A 15,864-nucleotide genomic window follows, 5' to 3' on the forward strand; every position below is an offset into this window, starting at 1 on the left:
CATTTGCACTTCTAGAAGGCAATGAGGTGGTAGCTGTGGTGTACCCTCCCGGAGTATATCTGGAACCCAGGCTTTTGACCTTCAGTCTGTAATGCACTTCCATTTGTCACTGGGGCCAATGTGGTGTGTAAATGGGCGGCAGATTGGTGGCCCTTCCACTGGCTGAACTTTGGGTCGAGTCCAGGATGTGAATTTAATGGGTGGAGAGGCTGCGGCAGTACAGTGAAGTTAGCACCGCCAACTGAAGGAAGCCATGCTTCAATGCACCCTTCACGTAGGCTGGCATACTTGCCCTAGCCTTCTTACCCACGGGCTAGTTCTGAAGGAAAAGGCCGGCAGGTAGGTTCTCAGTGCAGGCAGATGCCCCCGGGAGACCCCTCCAGCTACTCTGACAGGACGCCCTCCCTTCTGGCCTTCGGCATTCTCCTCCCCTCTCCCGGAGGCCTCTTCACGGCGAGCACACGCAACCCGAGCGACCAGCGCTGCAGAGGCAGCCTTAACGTCTCCGCCCTCGCGTGCGCGCCCCCGCGCCCTCCCGTTGGCTCGTTTCGGCCTCGGCGCGCCGCCGGCTACACTCGCTCCCACCTCCCAGCACACCTCAGCGGCAGCGAGAGGCGCAGAGGAGGGGAAGGCGCCCGGAGGTAGGCCGAGGCTGCCGGCCCGACGCGGCGGCGCGCACGCAGGCCTCGCCTCTCGGGCAGTTTCCCTCACGCCGGCCGTGGGGCGAGCGCGCACGCCGAGTGACGCTCGGAGGAGGAAGCGCAGCCCCCTTCCCCTCCCTCGGTGCCCCTGGCCCAGCGGGAGCCCCCCCAGTGCGCCTGTGCGGAGGCCTACTTGATTATGTGTGCCCTCTCCGGGCTCCAGCGTTAGCGGCCGGGTGGAGGTGGGGAGGGAAGACGACGAGGAGGAGGAGGAGGCGGAGGAGGCGGTGGAGGGGAGGTGGGGGGAGTCAGCAAGGACATGGCTCCTGACTCCTGTGCGGAACGTGAGTGACTGAGCGGCAAAGCCCGAGTGAGCGAGCGGCCAAGCGGCGGGCGGGTGCCTGGGGCGCCGGGAGGGAGCGGGGGCCCGGGTGGCTGTGTGTGTGTGTGGGGGCAGCACTAACTGGCTTGCATGTGTTTTTTAATGGTCCCCCCAACTCCCTCGTAGATGGTCTCTAGCGACCGGCCCGTGTCACTGGAGGACGAGGTCTCCCATAGTATGAAGGAGATGATTGGAGGCTGTTGCGTTTGCTCAGACGAGAGAGGCTGGGCCGAGAACCCGCTGGTTTATTGCGACGGGCACGGCTGCAGCGTCGCGGTGCATCAAGGTAAACACCCAACCGCCCGCCTGGCCAAACCCGGCCTGCTTCCAACCGTCACCGCTTCCCCCACCTTGGCAGCCACTGCCAGTTCCCTGTCGCCCCTCCCCCCGCCCCCCGCCCCGCCCCGTTCTGCGGCCCGGGATTGACTCCGAGGGTCCGCGGCGGGGCGCAGGGGGTGTGCGTTGTGCATGTGGGAGAAAGTGCGTGTGGCCTGGACTGTCATGTGATTCGGCGCTCACTCTCTCAAGTGTCATTTGGCCGCCGCCTGCGTCCGGAGCCGTGGGGTCTGGAGACTTTCCGAGGCGGTGGTTGGAGGAGAGGGGGTGCGGGGCCTCCGGGGGGCGTGCGGGGGGGCTGGGTGTGCGCCCCTCGGTCGTGTCATGGTGGCTGTGGGTGGGTTTGGGTACGTGGAGACCCCTCCCCTTTCATGCCCGCTCCCTTCTGCCGCAGTGTGTCTGGGGACGTCCTGTAGCATGGAATCGGGCTCGCAACGCAACTCGCTGGGCTGGGGCGAGCGAGGGAGAGTGGGGGGCAAGGGGCCGCCTTGCCGCTTTATATTAGGGAGGGAGGCGCCCGCGGCTGCACCCCAAGCTTTCTGGCGGAGACTCTGCTGCTGCGGACTGGGAGCTTCCTGTGGAGAAGACGGCGGAAGGTCGCCGCCGCAGTCGTGCTGCTGCAGGAGTGGCTTGGCTGAGCTGCCTTGGGCTGCTGGATGAGGCTGATGAGTGGCCGCTTCAGGCCACTTCCTCAGCTTTAGTGACTGAAGAGAAGAGGAGTTGGTGGTGCCACCAGTGACTTGGGGATCATCTTAGTTTATTTCTGAGTGTTAACACTCGGTGAGTTTTTTGGATATACAAAAAAACCCCCGAGGACTCTAATAAGATAGCTTTCTGGACATGGAAGTTTCTGACCTTTTCCATTTGATGTGGTAAGGAGTTGAGGGTGAGACAATCTTGATAATTTTTTGGTGGCTCTTATACTCTTCCCTATTATTTACCAATCCANAATTTGATGGTCACAGTTTTTGAAAAATTCCCTTATTTCTAAATATTCAGTTTTTTTCCTGGGGGATTGTTTGTCAAAGGGTAGGAATATTTTTACTATACATGGTCTCTGTTTTCAGATCACTTTACATTTTCATCACAACCATGCCAAAGTAAAAATCTTCACTGCATTGTTACTTTGGTGTACATTTCTTTAATAATTAATTACTGAGGTTTCTTTACTAATTATATTTCTTTTTCTGAATTGGCTTGTCATTTTTTAAAATTTATTTCTTAATTTTGAAAAATAAATTTCTGTGAGCTCTTTCGATTTTATAAATGTTAATTATTTTGATTTATACTTGGTCCTAATATTTCTCAATGTGATTTAATTTTTGTTTTGTTGTTTTATAAGTTTAACAATTTTAGCTTAGTCTCGACTTTATTTATTTTTGATGAACGCTTTCAAAGTTATTTAGAAGTTACTGTCCTAAAGGTAGTGTGATTCTCTGCTTATCATTATTCATACTGCTGTTTGGTCTCCTATCCGGTGGGATGGTTTCGTGTAGATGCCTGTATTCTACAATCATGGACTGATCAAGCTAGAGGGTAATTACCAGTTTCTATTTTTAATATTTAGAGGATCTCGTAAATAGTTATAGATGAGTGTAGATTTACAGATTGACAGTTTAGAATGTAGATGAAAATTATATTCAAGATCTTGTGAACACAATGAATCTAGCAGGTGAATTAAGAAATGCATTTAACTTCTGGTTTTATTTTTTTATTTTTATTTTTATTTTTATTATTATTTTTTTTTTTAGCTGAGCCATCCTGCTACCTATTGGTAGCTTAGCGGCTGCTCAGCTCGGCTGGCATCGAACCGCTGTTGCTCAGAGCTCAAACTCTTGAGCGAGCTCTTAACCAACTGAGCCACTCGGCCGGCCCTACACCTCCTTCATTTTTGAATCTGGCATTGAGTGATGGATGTCAGGAGTGAAAGGTTTTTGGTTTTTTTTTATATAGAATGGGCGTCTCAGAACTGGGAAGGGAGACTTCCGAAGCAGTGAATTTAACTTAACCTGAGAATGCAGTTATTCTCATTTTCTTTTAAAGAAGAGCAAATTGCACACCTGCCTTTTTTAAAGAATAAAAACAATATGTGTCGAAACTACATACTGATTTTAAGGTCTTAGAAAACAAGCATATAGTATTTCCATTACAGTGTTTATTGATATTTGTGGAAGAATTTCTTACGAATTGGAGGGTGAATTATCAAGTTTTGATAAATAATCCCATCTCTCAAAATAGAAAATGTTCATTTAAGTCTTAATTTTTTTTCTCCATTAGTACTTCTGAAATAAAATGGAAGTTTTTGAACACTGATGCTGTGTTTCTTGGCTGATGGAACATTTTTACTCTGACATATTTACAAATTTCAAAAGATTAGAAGCTTAGCTTTGGGGGTTTTAAAAATTTGTGGTGATTTTGTATTCTTTAAGCGCTTTCCAATATTTAAGATATTTTCAAGTTTCCTCTGAGGAAGATCATTTGAAGATGTCATTTGGATATTAGTGTTTTTAGGTTTTGGGGACAATTGCAATTTTGGGTTAATTATTAATATAATTTTTTAAACAACTAGACTTAGATATGTGATATATACTCAGAACACTTGTTGGAACATTCACATTATATATTTAGAAATGTGCACTTTACTTTTTAAAAAAATAATGGCTTTATTGAGATGTAATCCACATACCGTACAATTCACCCATTTAAAGTGTACAATTCATGGATTTTTACCACAATCAGTTTTAGAACATTTTCCTCACTCTAACAAGACCTTGGACCCATTAACAGTTACTCCATTTCTCCCCAACCACTTTCTGTCTCTATAGATTTGCCTATTCTGGACATTTTATATAAATGGAAGCATTTCACTCCTACATTTCATTTTTCTTTTCTGCAATATCTGTTGCTCATTTTGAAAAGTGATTTGGATATGTTTTCCTTAGACTTATCTAAAATGTTTGGTATTTAAACTGCAGGATATAGGAATGAATTAATGAATTTTTAACTGAACAAATGTATTTTTGAGTTAGTCTATGTAAAAAATCTAATTATGTGTTAAATTTTATCCAATGTTCTTCCCAACATAAAATAACAAATAATTAAAATTTGTAATATTTATACTTATCTAAATGAAATAAAAGATTGGCATTTTAACATTTTTATTATACAGTTTCAACTAGCTAATATATGTGATAAATACAAATATAAAATGTTTTAATTCTCTACAAAGCAGGTGGTTTACATGAATAGTTTGAGAGGTAATTAGTTGAATAGGGCATGAAAGGGTATTTGATTTTCCACAATTCTTTGATTTTAACATATTTTAAAACTTTTTATTTCCCAACAGCTTGCTATGGCATTGTTCAAGTACCCACTGGACCATGGTTTTGCAGGAAATGTGAATCTCAGGAGAGAGCAGCCAGAGTGGTAAGGAATGTTTATCGAAAACATTGAATACTTCACTGAGTAGCTTAGGATGCTACACACTCACGTTTCAGTTTGAAGAGTTGCCAGTCTTCTGTTCAAATATTGAATTTGGGTCAAATATTGACTTGCAATTTTAAACTGATTCTATAAAATTTGAAAAACAAATTGAACCACATAAGTATATGTTGATGGCTACTTTGAGCTTAGATAAAATATAAAGTTGTATTTGGGTTTTATTAGCCTTACCTACTTGGTTTAAAGGTTAAATTGGCCAATCATAGTAAGAATATAATGGCAGTAGGATATAAGGAAGTTAAACTGATAATTCTGCCAAGTTCTGTTTAATGAATAAAAAAAAAAACCACAAGAATTTAATGATTCATATTCTTTTTACTACATCTGCACATAAATGGTTTAACTTTGAACACTCAGTATTTTTAGACATTCAGTCCCTTTGGCAAAGCAACATAAAGATCTTTCTTTTTTACTTGACTGGCTACCTTCTTTCTGAACACTTTTGTAAACCTCCTGTAAGAATGAGGGAGGTATGTTTATTCTTTGTAGCCAAAAGCATTTTTCCAGTTGAACTTCTGGGACTATCAGGGAGAAATAAATTTAATCTTCATTAATCATATAAAAGCATTACCATTTGCAATGTGATAGTACCTTTTAGTGTTGACTAGAGAATTTGACAGAAGGTAGTCAACAAACATGTCAACTTCTCTACATGTATAGTAAAAATTGAATCTTTCATTTTTGCCTGGGCAATGGCTGAGTGAAATTCAGAACAATATTCTGTTGATATGTTTTGTTTGTGTGTGAGAATGCACTCTAGTAGAATTATAGCTCTTTTTCTAGTGTTAGAATAATGGGAATTAGCAAATGGAGGATGAAATCAATTATATAAATTTTAGAACTTGATGAGGTATGTAGAGGTATACTCTTTGTTTTTTGCCTCTTTGTAGCATGTTATGTTTTGGGATTGACGGATCACCAAGCAAAGGAAATTCTGCTTTAATTTATTAGTAAACACAGTTAAGGTGAGGCTATTCCAGGGGGTGTCACAGTAGATTCAGGGCCAGATAAAACTTAGAAAGCAGAAAGGTGGGTAATGAGAGAGGGAGGATACAGATGTTGTGAATGGGGAGTGGTAGAATGCCAGCATAATTTGCCTCAAATGCCACTTGTTGCATATTTTCCTTTATTCTCACTGAGGACATGGTCAACATATCAAGGTAAAGAATGTGGTTATGTTAAAAAGTATATTGGAGGACACATTTTATTTCAGCTTTATTTGGTGAGATGTGGGGGCAAGTAAAGGTTTTAAAGAAGAGGCATAACCTCTTCTAAATTACTGTAGTATAAATTGTAAAAGATAGGGTCCCTTGTAAGACAAAAACTTATTTCAAGCTTAAATAAGCAAAGAAAGGATATTTTATTATAAAGATACAGAAACTAAGAACCCGAACATGGAAATTATGCATGACTTAGAAAGGGAATTGAATTAGTCTTAATCTTACCGGCTTTTCTCTATGTCTGCTTCATTCTTTTCCTTTCTGCAGATTTATTCTGCTACTTCAACAATCAATAACTAACTTTTTTGACTGTGTACTGTCAGATTCTATGCTAAATGTTCAATACCCATCATCTTTAATTATTCTATCAAATCAACGAGGTAGATATTCTCTTATTCTCATTTTTTGGATAAGGACATCATAGTTTTAAGAGAAATGCATGTCTAGTTGGAGTCTGAGCTGTGATTAATCTCTCAACTACTGTTGCCTCCTGTGGTGAAAGATGGCCATACTTCAGCTCCTAATATTTTCTATCTCCTATCTCAAAAGACTAAATCTCAGTCTGAATCTCATGTTCCTTTGGGAAAAAAACAAAATAAAAAAATTCTGGCTTTGCTTGGATGAGATGCCTGGCTCTGGACCAGTTAGGCATGGCTAGACAATAGGGTTGAGTTGTTTAGACACAGTTAAGGTGATCTCTGGGTTTGGGATAGCTCACTTCTCAGAGAAGGGGGCATTATGAGCTGGTGATACCTTGACAGATACTGAAGAATAAAAATCCAGAACAATAAAGCAGCATTTTAAGACAAGTAGTTGGATAGTTTATAGAATGGATTTGAAAGGAGAGATTAGAAACTGAAAGACTTAGGATGTTATTACTATAAAAATGTGAGTAGAAAGGGAATAGAAAGGAAAGGAGGGAGTATTTTGAAGGATGACGTGACAAATGGATATTGGGTAAAGGAAGGGAAATAATCAAATATGATTCTGAGATGTCAAGGTTGATCGTTCTGGAATAATGATACCATTACTAGAGTAATGGTAATAGAGGAAATTGGAAGAGTAAGAAAATTTTTGTTTTGAGCATGTTGGTTTTGATGCTGCTAGAATTTTTCAGTGGCTATTTAGGATTAAAATAATGGAGTCAAGTTAAACCTGGAGCTACATAGAAGACTGGGAACCAAATATTTTTCATTAGAGAGAAGTGAAGATAGAACTATGGAGAATAGCCACATGTGGGAGAGTTAGAGAATAGGTTACCAAGGATGGGTAATGAACTGTCAGGAAAGGAGAACCTGCAGGTATAGTAGCAACACAGACAGTTGGTTTTTTAGGAAAGAATAGTTGATTGTGGCATTGCTGTCAAGGATGCTGGACTAAGAAAAGTTCTTGAGATAGCAACTGTAGTTTCCTGGTTAGCCGAACTTTCGTTATAGGGCATCAAAGTAGATTGTAGACTTACATTGAATGTTGAAAAAGTAAGGAAAGAGGAAAATAATAGGGATTGAGGGCAAATTTGCTTGGTTTTTAAGGGAAGCTCTTTGTACGTGGGCATTCATTGTTCAGAAAAACAATGCATTCATTGCATTATTCACCTTCAAGTGTGAATATGAATTTGCTGAAAATTTTTTATTGGACTTATACTATTTACTAATCATTATCATAGTGGTTAGATGTTAAAAAATGGATGACTATTTTTGTATTTAATGTGTATTTGTTCTTAATTACCACAGGCTGAATGAAGAGATTTATAGAAAGTTTATCTACTTAGATAATTTTAATGAGATACAGAAAGGATATTTTTATATTTTAAGTATTTTACTTCGAAAACATGTTGAGAGTGGATTGTGCAAGAAAATAAAATGGCCAAAAGCCCATTAAGAATTTGTATTATTTAGGTATTGTTAAATGAAAAACTATTCCTTTTCTACAGGGTGAGCTGCAGTTTTTTCCTACTGCTCTGCCTCTTTTTATTGCAGTTCTTCCTGGTTTCTTACAGGAGGAACTGCTGGATGGAATCAAAAGTGAGGTTTTAGGGATTGACCTAGGGTTGTATTATTTTATTTTAAAATTTTTGCTTAATGAAGACACAGTGCAAACAAATCACTATACGTCTGTAAAACCATATGAATTATTATATACTTAACTGTATCAATTATATTTATATTTACTTGTAATTAAAATTATATTTATATACATCTAGTTATCACAGATAGGTCTGAACAATATAGGGCATAAAATGAATATATATATATTCCCCATTCAGAATGAACAAATGTTACTTCATATTTGCTTCAGATCTTCCCTTCTACTTAAAAAGAATAACAAATTAAAAAATTAAGTTGGAGTACTTTCTGTACTCTTCCTCAGTACTCTGAGTCAACCATTATCCTTTAGTGTCTGTTGGGCCCTTCTATACATACATATATATGTATGTGTGTGTGTGTGTGTGTGTGTGTNTATATATATATATATATATATATATATATATATATATATATATATGTATATATATATATATTTCCAGTTTTACTGAGATAAAATTGGCATATGACATTATATTAGTTTAAAGTGTGCAACAATGATATATGTATATATTACAAAGTGATTACCACAATAATTTTAGTTAACATCCATCACCTCACATAGTTGCAAATATTTTTTCTTTTGATGAGAACTTTTATGATTTACTACTCCGTTAGCAACTTTCAAATACACAACACGGCATTGTTATAATTTTTATTTTTAAGATTTTATTGGGGAATTGGGAAAGGGGAATAGTGTTGGGGAATTGAGGAAGGGGAACAGCCAAGTTGTCCTTCAATCTTAGTTGTGGAGGGTGCAGCTAGCTCAGCTCCAAGTCCAGTTGCCATCCTGCCACCCATTGGCAGCTCACGCTGCTCAGCTCAAGGTGCTGTGTTCAATCTTAGTTGCAGGTGGGCGTAGCCCACCATCCCAGCGGGACTTGAACCAGCAACCTTGTTGTTAAGAGCACGCTCTGTCACTAGCTGAGCCATCCTGCCATTTGTTTGTTGGCAGCTCAGCTCAGGCACAGCTCACTGACCCATGTGGGAATCGAACCGGCAACCCTGTTGCTCAGAGTTTGCACTCTAACCAACTGAGCCACTTGGCTGGTCCATGGCATTGTTAATTATAGTTATCATGCAGCACATTACATCACCAGGACTTATAACTGGAAGTTGGTATTTTTTGACTACCTTCACCCATTTCCCCCAGCCACCACTTGCTGCCTCTGGTAACCACCAATAGGTTCTCTCTATGAGTTTGGTTTTCTTAGATTCCACAAATAAGTGAGATCATACAGCATTTGACTTCCTCTGTCATAATGCCCTCAAGGTCCATTTGTGTTGTGGCAAATGGCAGGATTTCCTTATTTTTTTTGTGGCTGAATAATATTCCATTGTGTGTGTGTGTGTGTGTGTGTGTGTGTGTGTGTGTGTGTGTGTGTGTACACACATACATACCACTGTTTATGTTGTAGTACTTAATACTACACATTTATATTCATAAGCACCATCTAGTATTGTGTTATTTTACATGAATGTACCATACTGTATATATGTTCTGCACTTAACGCTATAGCTACATTGATACATACTGATCTAGTTTATTCTTTTTATCTGCTTTTTAGTATTCTATTGTAGAGTGTACCACAATTTATTTAATTTCCTTATTGATTGTCTTTTAGGTTTCCAGTTTTTTTCAATCACAAATAGCACTGCAATGAACATCCTTATAATAAATATAAGGATGGTATTTTAGAAAATACAGTCTGAGAAACTATATTAATAGGCAAGTTTAATTTGTTTACATTTATAGTAATGACTGATATTTTTGGGCTTATTTCTAAAATTTTATTTTGTGTTACCTGTTTACCATACTTTTCCCCCCTCTCCTTTCTCCTTCAGTCGGAGTAATTGAGTGTTCTTTAAAAAAAAAATCCTGTGCTTATTTGGAGGTTATGTGTTCTATTTCTTTTTAGTGTTTGTCCTTAAAATTTTAACGTTCATACTTTATATTTTTCTAAAATTTCTGTACTCCTTTTGAAATCCAAAGTTAGGATCCCTTTTATTTCCTCTCTTTCCCTTGTAAAACCTGTTATGTGTTCTGTATTTTAATTCCACCTTGTTTTTAATCTTCCAAATTAGTTGTGTTAGTTTAATAACTAACTAAATTAGTTTAATAATCATCTATAATTTAGACTTAACATCACTGACTTTTTTTTTTTTTAATTTTTTTTTTTTCTTTTAGCTGAGCCATCCTGCCACCTTTTGGCAGCTCAACGCTGCTCAGTGGCCGCTCAGCTCAGGCTGGGAATCAAACCGCTGTTGCTCAGAGCTTGCACTCTTGAGTGAGCTCTTAACCAACTGAGCCACTCGGCTGGCCCTTGACATTTTTTTGTTCAACTCAGTGTTTTGTTCCCCTTGCTGCTTTGTGGGTTATTTTTGTCGTTTTGAAAATTTTTGGTAGCTTTTTTATTTATTTATTTTTTTAGGGTCTATGTCTAGTTAGTCATAAGTAAGCTATAGTAGTCTTTTTATGTCTAACAATATTGCTATTTTGACCTCTTGTATGCTAGTTTGAATTCTAGGATAATAGTTGTTTTCTTGTAACTAAAGATTTTATTCTAGCTTGTCTTCTTGGTGTCTATTTCTGCAAACAGGAAATCTGTAGACAGTCTCCTTATTCTGCTTGAGAGAGGTGATCTGCTTTTTCATTCTGAAGACTTAATGTTTTTCTTCCATTTTGGAAAATTTTCTGCTCTGTGTTTTCAAATATTATCACCTTCCCATTATATTTTTTTCCCCCTGGAACTGTTAACTTAGGTGTATGCTAGGGATTCCCATTTTTTTCTTCATATCTTTTAATTTTTTATATTTTCTGCCTTATCTCTGCATTACAGATAATCTCTTCAGCTCTGCCCTCAAATTTATGCTCATTGTTAATCTGTGTATTTATTTTTCTGCATGAATTATGTAGAATTTCTATTTGTTTTTATTTTTCAATTTGTTTATTTTTTATAGTATCTTGCTATTATTGCCGTAAGGATTATATTCTTTTCTTTATTATTTGAACATTTAAAACATACTTTAAAACTCCTCAGGGGTTTTGAAATTCTTTGGTTTGTTTTGTTTGTTAACTCTGGTGGTAGATGTCTTCATATGCTTTGTAATTTTTGACTGTGAGCTAATCTTCAGGAGTTGTCTTCCTTGAGATTCTTTTTCCTCTAACATGAGTTTGTGAAAATGTCATTGTGGGGAGTTTGCATTTGCTCTGCAACTGTTATGAATTGCCTTTGGCTGCTAGTAACAAAGACCATATTATAATGGCTTCTACAAATTAGGAATTTATAAATTCTTTTATTTAAAAGGCATTTTAAAGCTTTTAGGACAGCTCTATGAAGTTATTAGGGATCAGACTTCTGTCTTTCTACTGTACAAACCTTTGCACATGGTTTTCATTTTCAGGGTTGTCCCACAGCCTCATAGCATGCATGGCAGCTGGAACTCTAGTCATTGTGACTGCAGAAAGAAGGGGGAGGGTAAGATTAAAAGGGATTCACCTCCCAGCTGAGTTATGCTCTTAAACAAGTTTTCCTGGAAGCCCCACTCAACAATATATGCTTAATTTTACTGTCTCTTAATTGTTAGAGAGACTGCAAAATATAGGCCCGTTGATGAACTGACTAAAATTGGAATTCTCTTAGTAGGCAGGAAGGGGAAAATGAATTTGGGATGGTAACCAGCAGATTCTGTTGCAGTGTGTCCCATGAGGTTCATTCCTGCAGACCAGTTTTTTAAGTTTGTTTCTTGGCTTGGATTCCTGCCCCCTTTAGTTAGTGGATTTTGAGCCCCACACTCTCTCAGCTTAGGCTTGAGTGTCCTGTTTTTTCTAGAGTGATGCCTCTCCTCAGATCCAGAACAGGCATCTCCCTTGAGCGTAGCTTCTCTAGTCTTGGTGGGTTCAGGCTGCGTTTTTCTAGGACAGATTTTCTTTTGGTGGTGGGATAGGCCCTTACCAGCTCCTGGCCTTGTGCAGGGAGCCCAGTTAGAGCTCTTCTGCACATTCAGGGTCTATGCTGGTGCCATAGTCAACCCCAACCTCTAGGGTATGCAGTAGATCTGCTATCATCATTGACTGCCTCAGCTTTAACTAATGTTTATTGTGTTAGTTTTTAAGTGCTTTTAAAAAATTTCTGTCACCTGGAGATTGACCTTTATTTACATAATTAAAAATTGTTGTTAGATTTATTTATCTTTGACTTCTGAGTGCAAGAAGCCAGGATGGGGTTGATTTTATTTTTAATATATATAACTTTACTTGATTCTTTTTTTTTTTTAAAGATTTTTTTATTGGGGAATTGTGGGGATGGGAACAGTGCTGGGGAATTGGGGAATGGGAACAGACAAGTTGCTGTTGTTTTGTTCTTCAGTCTAGTTGTGGAGGACGTTGCTTCACTGGCCCAAGTTGGCACCATCATTGCGCTCTTCCCAGGCGAGGCAGATTAGTTGCCGGCTTCTGGACGGCCGCTCACGGCGGCTGCTGGCCGCTCACGCTGGCTGCTGGCTACACACACGGTAGCCCATGGCAACCCACTGCCACAGGGGCTGCAGCCTATGCCGTCGCCGGCGACTCACGGCAGCCCAGCTCCAGGTTGAGCTGTTGTTCAGCATCTTAGCTGTAGAGGGCAGTGTCACTGGCCCTTATGTGGGATCCGAACCGGGGCCCTCTGGCGTCCCAAGCCAGTTCTTAACCATCGCGCCACTCGCCGGCCCTGATTTTTTTTTTAATATCATATATAACTTTTTCCATTTTATTTCTGTACAGCTTTTTAGCTTGTATACTTTAAATAGAATGGCTTCAAAGTTAAACATTTGCTAACATTTTTTCTCACTGCTGATTTCATATCTAGTATTTGCTTTTAAAAAATCCAGTATAGCATCGTAAGTTCCTATAGCTTTGAGATTTTTGAAAAGTTAACAAATTTAGTGCTTAACTCCATAGATAAAACAGCAAGTAGCCAATTTCCCTTATCTCTCTTCTTGAATTCCTTTCTTTCCTATGATAAAAGCCTAGTACAACTTAGGTGCTTAACACTTGTTTCTTTCCTTTTCTAACCTGCCTACGTAACTAGTAAGAGAAATGAAAAAATAGGGGTACCTTGATGCATAGCCCAGCCCATGGTACCTCTTTATTCCACTTTTTGGTTAAGATTTAATTTTTATGTTTATCAAAAGTGATAAATGCACATAGTCAAAGTCAGGTAGTACCAAAATCTCTATCTAGTACTTTGCTGCTTGACTCTTGAACCCTTATGTCATTCCCCATAGGCACCCCCTTTTTGGAATGTGTAAGGAGCTATTTTTGACAAATCATTTTTATATGTTGCCTTTCAGTGTATCACAAATTTTGGTTAAATCAGTAGTGTTAAATAGTAATATTTACATTATTATAACTATTTAAATATTTTGTTAATTTCTGAGCCAAATGTACTGTGATTATTTTTACTATGATTATTTTCTTGTGTTAACTTTTGTTTTATTTTTCCTTTTTTATTTTAATTGGGGAACAGTGTGTTTTTCCAGGACCTATTAGCTCTAAGTCAAGTAGTTGTTTCATTGTAGTTGTGGAGGGCACAGCTCAGTGGCCCATGTGGGGATCGAACCTGTAACCTTGGTGTTATGAGCACTTTGCTCTAACCAACTGAGCTAACCAGCCATCCCGTTTTATTTTTCTTTTTGTCCTTTTAATTGTGTTGTATTTTCATTTTTTGGTGTTCTTTATTTGAGGCTAAATCTTTGTATACCCTTGAATCGCTTCTTCATGTAACTTTCCATTTGGTTAATGAAATCAGGTAGTCTGTAAATTCAGTTTTCCTTTACCTTTCCTTTCTTTCTCCCTCTCAGTCTCCTCACCCTCTCCTCTGTCTTTCTTCCTTCTCCCTCTTTCTCTCAAATCACCACTTCCTCCTCTTTCTCTTTCCTCCTCTCCCACCTCCTCTCTTCTTCCTGTCTTCTTTTCCCTAGTCTACCTCTTTTTCTACCTCTTCTCCCTCCTCTTCCACCCTTCCCTCTTCTTTCTTTCTGTTTTAGACCAGTAGGCCTTCCTCTGGGTACCATCTCCCTGCTGCCACCTGGGCTGGTTTCTCTTTAAGCCTGCAGCTTCCCTTCACTATTATCTTGGGAGTTTCTTCCTGCTTATTTTGGATTTCCTGTTTTCTAACCCCTCACTCCCCCATTTCTTCATCTTTAGTGGTTTATTTACTTGTTTTGGTGGGCATATTGAACAGCTTCATAGGAAAAGGTGTGTGAGAAGTAAATTTTTAAAGATTTTGCGTGTTTGATAAAATCGGTAGCTTTACCATCTTACTTGATTGATAGTTTAGCTGAATAGAATTCTTGGTTGGTAATCATTTCCCTTCAGAATTTGAAGGTATTTCTCCATTGCTTTTTAGCTTCAGTGTTTCTATTAAGTCCCATGAAGTTCTGATTTCTAATCCTTTGTATGTGATTGTTCTCTGGATTTAGTATTTTTTCTTTATCCGTATTATTTGTGATGTTTTTCATGGTAGTGTGCTTTCCCTCACTCATTGTACTGGACACAGAGTGGCCCTTTTGACTTAGTGAATCATGTTGAAGAACACAAGTTCAGCTAATAGAAAATTTTTAAAATTATTTCTTTGGTAATGTCCTCAGTTCTGTTGTCATTCTTTGCTTTTTCTGTATGTTTTTTTATTTGGATGTTGGACCTTTTGAACTAATCTTCTGATTTTTTTATATTTGTGTTTATTTACTTTTGTTCTGTTTTCTGAGGCAGTTCCTTACTTTATCTTCCAACCCTTAACTTAAACTTCTAAATTCTACTACACTTTTAATTTCCAAGGGCTCTTTCATACTCTGAATGCTCCTCATTTTTTATCTTCTGTGGTGTCTTGGATTCTGTATCTTCTCTTAACTCTGTGGGTTTATTAATCAGAGGGTTTTTGTTTTGTTTCAATATTCTGAAGTTTTCTTCTGCTCCTGGGACTCTTTTCCTCAGTTTCTTTGTAGTGTTTGTTTTGGCCTGTGTTGTTGAAGACTTTGCTTAAAAATCTGGTTACCCTTAGCTATGAAGCTCCTAATGAGTTGATTGGAAGCTCTGTGTGTGTGCAGGGATTGTTGGCTGATTGGCTTCATTATAGGTGATCTAGCTGGGTTCTTTTATTAGGAGATCACCAACTGGTTAGTTTATTCAGAAAAAAATCCTCTAGTCATCTATTTCGGACTTACCAACCTGGTTACCAGTATTTTTGAGGCAGATGACTGCTGTAATTTCACTATTTAGAATTAGATTTTCAGTTAAATTTTTTTTTATTTTTTTTCTTCAGTATGGTACCCCTTTCCTCAGCCCTGCCTGATGGCTCCAAGTCCAAATTTCCTTGTTTACCCTTTCTGCAGTTTTCTAAGGTGGGGGAGAGACAGGTATCTGGTAATGTGTAGTAGAGAAGGAGATTGGGAGGGGGCGGTGTTGATTGTTTTTCAGATTATACCCATTTCCTCCTGTTTTTAGCTTCACCTGAACCCATCCCTCCCACATAAATATACCACCACTGTGCGTGTGCAGCTCCCTGCCCCCAGTGCCTGATCCTAAAGGTCTCCCAGTTTCTGGTGCTACGTGGTCTCAGATACATTGCTTTTGGGCTTGTCTTACTGTAGCAACCTTTTCTTTCTTTTTTTTTTTTTTTAAAAGATTTTTTATTGGTGAATTGGGGGGATGGGAACAG

General features: G+C 39.2%; 1 protein-coding gene across 2 annotated transcripts in view; it reads left to right on the forward strand.

The window, feature by feature from the left end:
• Window positions 1-668: 668 nt before the first annotated feature.
• The window catches only part of MLLT10 (MLLT10 histone lysine methyltransferase DOT1L cofactor), a 222,963-nt gene continuing 207,767 nt past the window's right edge, over window positions 669-15,864 (forward strand). For both annotated transcript variants that reach the window (XM_019665143.1, XM_019665144.1), the window contains exons 1-3: window positions 669-1,011; window positions 1,150-1,309; window positions 4,706-4,785. In XM_019665143.1, coding sequence (XP_019520688.1) covers window positions 1,150-1,309; window positions 4,706-4,785 — 240 coding nt within the window. In that variant the 5' untranslated portion in view covers window positions 669-1,011. The remainder of the gene's footprint in view (window positions 1,012-1,149; window positions 1,310-4,705; window positions 4,786-15,864) is intronic.

Source organism: Hipposideros armiger, unplaced genomic scaffold (assembly GCF_001890085.2).
Source record: "Hipposideros armiger isolate ML-2016 unplaced genomic scaffold, ASM189008v1 scaffold_434, whole genome shotgun sequence".
Classification (NCBI taxonomy): domain Eukaryota; kingdom Metazoa; phylum Chordata; class Mammalia; order Chiroptera; family Hipposideridae; genus Hipposideros; species Hipposideros armiger.